Source organism: Sinocyclocheilus anshuiensis, unplaced genomic scaffold (assembly GCF_001515605.1).
Source record: "Sinocyclocheilus anshuiensis isolate Anshui unplaced genomic scaffold, SAMN03320099.WGS_v1.1 scaffold676, whole genome shotgun sequence".
In the NCBI taxonomy this organism is placed as follows: Eukaryota; Metazoa; Chordata; class Actinopteri; order Cypriniformes; family Cyprinidae; genus Sinocyclocheilus; species Sinocyclocheilus anshuiensis.
This window is the reverse complement of record NW_015558579.1, coordinates 2107439-2118551: the sequence shown is the minus strand read 5'-3', so window position 1 is coordinate 2118551 and position 11113 is coordinate 2107439. Positions and strand designations below refer to the sequence as shown.

The 11113-nt window shown below is 36.0% G+C and overlaps 1 protein-coding gene across 2 annotated transcripts in view; it reads left to right on the top strand.

Annotated features, from left to right (window-relative positions):
• The window catches only part of LOC107679795 (ribosomal protein S6 kinase alpha-5-like), a 38189-nt gene that overhangs the window by 15342 nt on the left and 11734 nt on the right, over positions 1-11113 (top strand). The window contains exons 6-12 of one of the 2 annotated variants that reach the window (XM_016475458.1): positions 1342-1425; positions 1615-1718; positions 2928-3078; positions 3244-3405; positions 6137-6262; positions 9634-9767; positions 9860-9968. In XM_016475458.1, coding sequence (XP_016330944.1) covers positions 1342-1425; positions 1615-1718; positions 2928-3078; positions 3244-3405; positions 6137-6262; positions 9634-9767; positions 9860-9968 — 870 coding nt within the window. The remainder of the gene's footprint in view (positions 1-1341; positions 1426-1614; positions 1719-2927; positions 3079-3243; positions 3406-6136; positions 6263-9633; positions 9768-9859; positions 9969-11113) is intronic. The other variant, XM_016475459.1, reaches the window with a different exon arrangement.

Genomic DNA, 11113 nt, shown 5'->3' with positions numbered 1-11113 from the left:
TTGAAGGAAATTAATACTTTTATTTAGCAAGGATGCATTAAATTTATCAAAAGTGACAGTAAAGACAATTCACCATTCTGACACAGTTAGCCTAAATATTTTACATATATTTTATTTAAATACTCTACCATTCGTTTTTTAAATGTTTTTCAAAGAAGTCTTTCACCAAGCCTGCATTTATTTATACTAAAATACAGTAAAAACTGTAATTTTACTAAATATTACTACAATATAAAATAATTGTTTTTCTATTTGAATATAAGTACATTTAAATCTATGATGAATTCAATTTAATCTATTCCTATTCAGTCCATGTCAGTGTCACATGATCCTTCAGAAATAATTTGTAGCTCAAAAATATTTCTTATTATTATCCAGTGTTGAGCTGCTTTTTTTTTTGTTTTTTTTTTGGAAACTGAGATTCTGGGTTCTTTGAATAGAAAATTAAATTGAACAGCATTTATTTGAAATGGAAATCTATCTTTTTGAAAAGCTCCTTTTTTTATCAACTCAATTCTTCCTTGCTAAATAAAATCTCACGGACCTTAAATGTTGTAACGGTATTCTTTTGAACTTTCTATGCATCAAAGAATCATTGCTAATAAGAAACACTGATAATAAGAAGAAATTTTCTTGAGCAGCAAATCAGCATATGAGAATGATTTCTGGAGGATCATGTGACACTGAATGCTGGAGTAATGGCTGCTAGAAATTTAGATTTTTGTTGTAAATTGTAATACTTTTTCACAATATTACTGTTTTTACTGTATTGTTGATCAAATAAATGCAGCCTTGGTGAGTGTAAAACCTCTTTTAAAAACATGCATTATAAAAATCTTACCAACCCCAAACCTTTGAACAGTAGTGTATATATTTAAATATTTTTGACCATTACTGCAAAGCCAGCTCATTATGTTTCATGAATCATGTTTTTTGTCTGACCAAATGTAATCTTGTGTGATTTTTATTTATTTTTAATACCAATGTCTTTTTTATTTATAATAAAGTAGTAAACAAAGAAATTCACATTTTTTACTGTGTAAGTTTTGCCCTGAGTTCAAAGCTGATTGGTCCATTGTTAGTGAACATTCTGTGTCGATGCTTCCACTGTCAGTCGTGTAAGGCAAATGGCATATGGTAGATTAATGAGAATTTTCAGTTGAGTAAACACACCCAGCCCTAAACCAAACATTCACATATCTATGTTTCCGACAGAAAATAATTTCTGAATGCTACAAAGACAATTGTGAAAACTGAAACTGTAGAAGAAACTTTAGGAAATTTGGAAGCAAGGGATATAGGTTGTTGCAAGCAATAAAATAAACCCTTTTGGTCTTGTAGGTAGAGAGGGCTTATTCCATCTGTGGCACTATTGAGTACATGGCTCCTGAGATTGTAGCAGGAGGAGAGTCAGGACATGACAAGGTAAAGTGAACCGCTTATCCGCCCATTCACCACATTTTTAAGTGCTATTTAATTACACATGTAATTTTCTTAAATTATATACAGCAGCTTAAAGTTTGACTTTGAAAAGCGATTCATTCATTTTTGCCCCAATCAGTATACATTTGAATGTGCTTTTGGGAATATAGCCCTTGTGTTGTGCTCCTGCAGGCAGTGGACTGGTGGAGTATGGGAGTTCTGATGTATGAGCTGTTGACCGGAGGCTCTCCTTTCACTGTCGATGGAAATGAGAACTCTCATTCTGACATTGCCGAGTAAGATCAGCACATACACACACACACTTAGAGCTGTATTCTCTGTAAGAATGGGAGTAAGGAATTTAATGATGCTGATTCTGATTGTGATTCCTCTTAGCAACTCTAGTTCCATTAAAGGGATAGTTCACCCAAAAATGAAAATTCTCAACAATTCGTCTCCTCCACGTCACCCTAGCGCCATTTCGGAGAGTATCCACTGAACACAAACAGCGTATGCTTTGTAAAATCACGGTTGAACCCCTGATGTCACATGGATTATTTTACCGATCTCCTTGCTATGTTTCTGGACCTTGATCATGTAAGGACCCTTGCTGTCTATGGGAAGGTCCAAGAGCTCTCGGAATGCATCACAAATATCTTAATTTGAGTTCCGAAGATGAACTGAGGTCTTATGGGTTTGGAACAACATGAGGGTGAGTAAATAATGACAGAATTTTTATTTTTGGGTGAACTATTCCTTTAATGATTCTTTAAAAGGATAGTTCACCCAAAAATGAAAATTCTTTACTTGCCCTCATGTTGTTCCAAACCCGTATGACTTAATTGTGTGAGACAACAGAAGATACTTTTGAAGAATGTTGGTTGCTATACGGTTTCAGTTCCTATTGACTTTCGTTGTATGGAAAGGAAGTCTTTGGGTACCAAAACTGTTTGTTATGAACACACATCGTCATATGAACAGATATGATCAGTCAACTAGACTACTAGAGTATCATGAGCCTTACATACAAATGACAAGAATAGGTTTTTTGGGGGTTAATTTTGAATCTGACATGATGAAATTTGATGACTCATAGGAGTAATTTGTTTAGGAGTCAGACTTGAACAGATCTGAAAACTCAGAAATTAATTTTATTATTGAATTCTTGTTTTGAATTCTTGAATTCTTGTTTTGAATAATAACTGGTTCTCGGTTTCCAACCCTAATTCTCTGCATGCCTTTATGTAGTTAAACACCAGTTCTCTTTTTATTATCTCGTAGTCCACCTTGCTTTGAAATCATGAGTTGACTGTTTGATTGCATCAGCATGTTGATAATGATAATTAATATATAATTGAATTATCTTCTTAAAGCTGCACTCTTTTTTTAAAAAACCCTTCTTGGTTTTATTATAATTCCAATACAAATTTGAAGGAAGGGTACAGTTGTTGTTGTTGTTGTTTTTTTTTTGTTTTTTTTATTCATTCTCTCTCTTTTCCCGATAGGAGAATTATGAAAAAGGATCCTCCATTCCCCAAAGACATGGGGCCTCTGGCCAAAGACATTATCCAGCAACTGCTAATTAAAGACCCAAAGAAGAGGCTGGGCTCCGGGCCCTCAGGGGCCCAGAATGTGAAAAGCCATCCTTTTTACCAGGCAAGATGAAAATGAATAATTTACTTTTTTTCACACAAAAAAATGAATTTTAGTAGAGAAGAATAACTATTTCCCTAGTCATTTCATTGGCTTGTTAAAGTTAATTCAGATTCTCTCATGCTTTGAAGGACCAACATCTAAAATGTTTGACTATGGTTGATTCAGAAAATGAACTGGGAGGATCTAGCTGCTAAGAAGGTTCCGGCTCCGTTTAAGCCTGTAATTCGTGATGAGCTGGATGTTAGCAACTTTGCTGAGGAGTTTACAGAGATGGACCCGACATACTCCCCAGCGGCACTTCCAAACAACTGTGACCGCATCTTTCAGGTAGTAGAATTAATAACTAATTTTATTGTATCATAATACTTGTTTATTGGCAGATATTTTTGGTTATTTGCAAGTCAGACGGACTAACATGATGTGTGAAAGTGAGGAATTAAAACTGATAGTTCATCCAGTTTAAAAAATTGCTGTTAGTTTACTCACTCTCTGGCCATCCAAGATATAAGTGACTTTTTTTCTTGGGTAGAACAGTAAAGAAGATTTTTAGCTTAAACCATGGTGCTTGGTGATTCATAAAATGCATGTCAGTGGCTGCCCGTCTTTGAGAATAAAAAAGCATGTCATGCAACACAAAATGAATGCCCATGGCTCCAGACGATATATTGAGTTCTTATGAAGCGAAACTGTTGGTCTGTGCAAGAAAACTGAACATTATTTACAACATTATTACCTTTAATCTATAGCATCAGGCAAATGGGAAAGTACTATTCTTTTCCACTAACTGGTTCAATTTGCTAGTTCGTTTACATAATCATGCAATGACATAACTAATACGCAATTATATTATTAAGTTATATTATATTATTATTAATTATTATTATGATGGAAAAGCTGAATTTTTACGGCAGCAATTACTCCAGTTTTTACATGATCCTTCAGAAATCATTGTCATGTGCTGATTGCAAGAAACATTTCTCATTATTTTCAATGTTGAAAACAGTTGTGTTGCTTAACATTTTTATGGAAACTGATGCATTGTTTTTCAGAATTCTTTGATGAATAGAATTCTTTGAAAGATAAATTAATTGTAAGGCTTTACTGCCATTTTTGATCAAATGAATGCATACTTGCTGCATGCAAGTATTAGCTTCTTTCAACAAAAATCTTACCCCAAATTTTGAATGGTAGTGTATTTTATCCAAATGTACTCAAAATTCACTCAAAAAAAGTTCAGCTTTTGAAGCAGAATTGTCCCGAAACTACCAAATATCATCTGATTTCTTTTCCTGACCAATGTATCAGTTTTTCACTAATGTCATCCATGTGTGATGTGCCTAATATTGATTCACACTGAGCATTTATGACAAATAATTTCTGCACACGAGTGGACATTTGATGTTGCTTTAGAATATAATTGTTCTGTTAACCCTCCATTATTAGTAAGCAGGATGTACCGAAGTGGATATGGGCAAGTCAGCCTTTATAATGATCACTTACTTATGAGCCAGGCTGTCTATGTTGGTATTCAGATGAATTAGAGAGCTGTTTGGAGATGTAATTATGGTGATATGGAGATGGATTCAAGCATCAGATGTGAAGGACTATTTTTGATGCGGCTTGATCCATAACGTTGCCTATAGCATGATGCCAGCTGAAATGGGAGGCTGCAAAAGAGATGGTGTCTATGATTGCCTTCTGAATCCTTCAGTCTGGCAGATCAATGCTGCCATTAAACGGCTCTGTCATGGAATAAAAGGTCGGCGTCTGCGAGAACAACCATGTCTGGCTCAATTACTCCTTCAACCTTTGATTACCAACTTCATCTTGGCTTTTCTAAGCGTTCGCCTTTCATGTGCGCTGGAATTTTGATCCTTCGTAATTCTCGGGCGGTACAATTACAGCGACGTCAGCAATGATAACTTACGAAGCGCTCCACAGCACACACACACATGCATAGCCGCATATAAACCCAGCCACCCCCTCAAACTCCTCACAAACTGAAATTAAGCTGCATTAGAGGGCTGTGATAATTTGAAAAGCAGGGCAATCAAATACCTTGGCTTAGCAATTAAAAGCATTTCAACCATTCATCTCCTCATCCTTCCGTCCAGCCATCCTCTCATCCAGCCAGCCACTCCTCCACCCATGTAGCACACAGCTGCAGTCTGGCCGTGTAAGTGGGACATGGGCTGTCGGAGGCTTTATTTAGATGGGGGCACATGATGCAGTTGTCGCAAACAATGTGACTGGAGTCCCTCAGCATGAAGGATTTGCAGAAATGCAAAAAGCCTTGGTGTTTGAATTCTGTCAGTTAGGCCTGTCACGATAACCACTTTTTGTTGTGCGATAAATTGCCCGAGAAATAATTGCGATAAGAGATATTATTGTCATTTTAAAGACCATTTATGCCACTGAATAGATAATCATAATATAACAGCATAATAATGCAAGAAGGCCTACACACTTTCAAATGACAACAAACTTTTAATTTTTAAGAATATTTAGATCATGCAAATTAAGTATCAAAATATTAGATACCTTAAAAAACTTAGGGAAAAAAATGTAGAAAAAAGAAAAATGCACAAAGAACTTGTATGGAGATTTTTCCATCTACAGATTTTTCACTTTTCTCTGTAAATTAAGGGTGCACACTAATGCTGAAAAACACAATCACTATTTAGCAGTCAGATGCCCGTATGCACAAAGACACAGATCCCTAAACAAGACCATATCTGCAGATGAAACTTTTCTTGTAGAAGCATTTTTTCAATTTGAACGAGCACCGCATGACTACACCACGTTATGTACGAGAAGCTGCAAAAGACACATGCGCAAGTGGAATGTACAAAACATGGTGACATTAATTTTTAAGTAAATATAATGGGCGATGTATTGCACCACCAAAAATTATTGAGGTCATGTACATACAGTATATTGCGCGATAAGTCGATATAATGATTATTGCGACAGGCCTACTGTCAGTGACCCTGAAACTTCCTCTGCATTAGTTCTCTCTTCTGTTAGTGAGTGTGTTTATAGATGTTTGTATCTGCAGGGCTATTCCTTCATGGCTCCCTCCATTCTGTTTAAGAGGAATGCGGTGATGGACGACCCGGCTCAGCTGTGCGGTCGGTCAGAGAGGCCGGGCTCCGCCACTGTTGCCCGTAGCGCTATGATGAAGGTCAGTCTGCATATTGCTGCTTTGTAAAAACATTACAATATTTAAAGCTGAAGTATGTCATTTTTCAGTGTTAAAATACTGTCTCCCATCCCAGTTTAATGTGAGGTCAGGGCTCGCAAAATCGCTAGCCCGACGTCCCAGGGCTATTGTGTTTTCCAGTCGGGTTACCAAAATGTATCACTGCCCTGCCCGACGGGCTACCTTGAACAGTGATATAAAATCCCTTCCTTTGATTCGCGTTGTTCACTCGCTTGTAGGGGTGAAACGGATCATAGTTTATCATTTACACGTGTTTCTAAGTCTGACCAATTTAAACATTCAAGCATTTTAAACCATTCATGCGCATGAAGAATTCAGTTCGGTGTTCGCGCGCACACGCTCAAAGCGCGCACATACAGAGTGGCGTTTCAGGCAGAGCACGAACACAGAATTGATTCCTCTTTCGCTTGAACGGACACATACAAGCAAAATTATCTCAAAATAACTATCTGGGCAAGTATTTTCATGTCTTGAATGTAAACAGTGGAGAAAGAAATCGCATGTGCATCATTATATTGGATCCGTGCATTCGGTCTTAAAGGGGCAGCAGCCTATAAATACCTGCTATAAATACCTGCTGTTTAAGCGCCACCTGCTGTCAGAGAGTGACATTTGCGTCTCATTCAGCCCATCTGCTGTTTTTGTTTCGTTCAGATTTTTTAAGTAGTATCACAAAGCTAAAGTCAGACCATTTTGTTTTTGTTTCAAATTTCAAAATTTTACAATCTAAATAATATGTATGCAGCATCTTTGTTTGGATCATGATTAAAATACACAGGCAAAACCTTAGTTTACTTGCATGGAGAAATTTATTTTATTTGTATTATGTATTTATTTGATTTGGGATTTGTTTTAAAATTTCAAGTTAGTATATTGTTTGACATTTTCAATTTCACAAAGTAATGTGAAGACTTTTGCTCTGAGAAATAACAAAAGGACACCTTTTTTAAAATCTGTCTTAAATCTCATTTTGTTAAAAAAGAAATTGTGAGAAAATTGTATTGTGAAATCAGAATCATGAATCATATCACATCATAAGTTGAGTGAATCGTTACATCCCTGTATGCTACTAGTTTTTGATCGAAGTAGGAAGTAGTAAATTGTTCTTTAAATAATAAGTGTTACCATATTTTTTTTGCTCATCTGAAAAATGAACCGATCTGTGACTCAAAATGTGATATGATAATGTAATATAATCCAAACCGTGAGATTTGTGATCTGTTGCACCCCTACTCTCTTGACTTGTTATATGAAGAAAATCTTTTATTCGGGCTAGTTAAATTAATTTTTGGGCTACCAAAATCTGAAGAATGCCTGCCCAAAGGGCTACCAGGGATTTTGAAATTTTGCGAGCCCTGGAGGTGCAAATGTAAGCAAGCCATTAATTTGTTGATTTGACCTAAAAGTGTAAACATTTCTCCAACGCGACCAATGGAAAAAGGGTGAAATCTTCAGGAAACCTGTTTGAAAACCGTCATTATTTTTGCAAAAACATTGAAAGAAATGCCAGTGCTTATTCAGCAGCAAATTAGTTTTCGATAGTGATAGACCATTAAACTACTATTAATATTTTTAAACAATATTAACATTTTTTTACTAAAGCGGTTATCGGTTCTTGAATATCGGTTTTACTCCAGCTTAAGTTTAAAGGTCTTTGCACACTGAGTCCGGAATTTTCGTACGTTAAAAATAAATACGTTGTTGACATGTTGTCAGTCACGTTTACACACTGCTTTCGAAACTTTTGTCCATTATAAAACAATTCGGACCAGGTTAGATTTTCTGCGCTTTCGCATCCGTAGCAAGCATTTTGATAGGAAAGGATGACGAATACGAAAGAATGAAAAAACGCATACGAATATTTTGGACTCGGTGTGCAATGCAAGGACCTTAAGTCTTAAAAGAAATTGTACAACATAGTTCACAGGTACAGTAACTTAATATTTCAATTGCTTGCATAAATAATTACACTTTCTATTATTATATAATACAGGAGCAAATTATTTTTGGAAATACATTTACATTTATGTGTTTGGCAGATGCTTTTTTTCAAAAGCTGGTGCCATGTTCTACTGGTTGAGCTACAGGAATGGATATTGAATGTATATTGTGCATATTGATTATCACACAATTATACCATAATATCAGTATTTTGGTTGCTTTTTAGTTTTTGGTAAATTAAATGATGTAAGAGAAGTTAAATAGAGGGTGGGATAGGGAAATAGATAGTATTGTGCAGTAGAGAAGAATAAATTTACATGAGAACAAAAGTCCTACTACGATTCACTATGCAAATATTACAATGATAGCTTCACTGTTGAGTAGCAAACATTTTGAGGGGCTTTCACAAATTTCTTGTTTAAAAGCAGCAAGATGGAGTGCAGTGGTATTTAGAAGAAGTGGCGCATGATTAAAATGTTGCTGATTTACACTCTCAATACACTGAAGATGTCTATTCTGCCCCCAGATCCATATGATTGGTCTGTTGATTTAAAATTGAACTTCTGCACTGCTTGTCAAATTTGGACTATTTTTAATTTGAAAATGTATTGTATTCATGGGCGTGATACACTAAAAAAGCCAACAACATCCATCTCCTGTGTATATGTAGACCAGCCATTAAAAATAGTAAGTAGCACAAAATATAAAAACCTGACATTTTATACCCTTCGGCAGAACTGTCAGAAATGATGAAGAGCAGCTGGATTTTCTTTGCTTTTCTAAAATAAAATATTTTTTATGTACTCTGTACTGTAGATATACTGCAACAGTTACAACCAAAGCTCCCGTCACAGTCCATCCAGACTATTTATCAAAATAAATCAGCTGAAGCTGATCATTCAGAAATCATCAAACCATATGCACAATAACATATGTGACCCTGGACCACAAAACCAGTCATAAGGGTCAATTTTTCAAAATTAAGATTTATACATCATCTGAAAGCTGAATGAATAAGCTTTGATGTATGGTTTGTTAAAATTTTGACCCATACAATGTATTTTTGGCTATTGCTACAAATATACCCCAGCGACTTAAGACCGGTTTTGTGGTGCAGGGTCACATATGACCTTTGCAGCAGTTTCACATTAATCATGAACTTGATTCTGATAAATGTCAGTTTGAAATTCAACAAAATATAGAGGATAGCCAATCAAAACAGGGCTCATTTACATATAAAAATGTTAACGGTATGGTAACAAATTAACTTATTTAATTCTAAGTGTCAGGTCATGTGAAAGTATATTACAATTTTTTTGGTGCAAAAAATCTTGATTAACATTGTGAGTGGATTTTACCTGACCTCTAAACTTCTGACGAACTGACTGTAGGACTCTCCGTTCTACATAAACTATGAGATGGACCTGAGGGAGAACGCTCTGGGAGAGGGAAGCTTCTCCATCTGCAGACAGTGCACTCACAAAAAGACTGGACAGAAATATGCCGTAAAGATCGTCAGTAAAAGGTACCAGCTATGCAGCCTGCTAACAGAGTCTTTTTGATGTGAAAGTTTAGTTAAATTTTATAGGCACTTTTTTTTATGGAAGTCATTTGTAGTTTACTGTTCTGCAGAATGGAGGCACTGACGCAGAAAGAGATCGCTGCTCTCAAACTGTGTGATGGACACCCCAACATAGTCAAGCTATATGAGATCTACCACGACCAGGTAAGACAGTGTTTGAGACTGAAACCTAGAGCTCATGTGCACATCAAAGCCTTATTCTCTCAATGAACTCGGCTAGCCTGAATAAGTTTGAACTCTCTTTGTCCTTGCACCTGCCCCAGATTTAATTCCCTCCTGTTCATAAACTGCCCCCTTCCTTTTCATTGTACTTCGTCTCAATTACCAGATGCAGCACCAAAGAAGGTTAAAACTGAATGGGGAAATAACACCACAGTTGTTTTTCATTACAACAACATCAAATTGGTCCTTTTTACTTATTTAATAAATCCTAGAGAAAAACATAGATTTACATTTTCTGCAGGGCATTAAAAAAATAGAAGTGCATCAGATCTGCTTTGCCAAAGAAAGGTTAAAACTAACTGGAGATGAACATGGTTGGTTTTCATTACAACAACATCAAATTGGTCCTTTTTACTTACTTAATAAATAAAAAACTAAATAAAAGTCAATGGGAGACTAAAAAGAAATCTACAGAAGGACAAACATCACTGCAACACTCCACCGATCTGGGCTTTATGGTGGTTTGGCCAAACTCAAATGTTGAGATAGCCTTAATTAAAACCCAGTCCAGAGCATTCAGAACCTGAGACTGGGCAGAAGGTTCACCTTCCAACAGGACAATGACCCTAAGCACACAGCAAGAGTGGCTTATAGACAACTCTGTGAATGTCCTTGATTGGCCCAGCCAAAGCCTGGGCTTAAACCCAATCAAATATTTCTGGAGAAAACTGAAAATGTACGTCTAGCCCCATCCAACCTGACAGAGCTTGAGAGGTGAACAGGTGAGGAGAAGAATGGCAGATAAATGCCAAATGCTGACGAGCAAAGCTTGTCGGATCAAACAAAAAAGATTTGAGACTGTGAAGGTGCTTCAGCTAAATATTTAGTTAATTAAGTTAATGTACTGTGCAATGTACTTATTTCAGTTTTTTCTGTTTGTAATAAATTTATGAAGTTGTGACAATTCTTTTTTTGCTGTGTCAATATGGTGTATGGAGTGTAGATTGATGTGGGGAGAAAAGTAATTTAAAGAGGTTTAACATAAGGCAGCAACATAACAAAACATGAACAAAAATGAAGGGGTATGAATACTTTTGCAAGGCACTGTATAAATATATATATGTGTG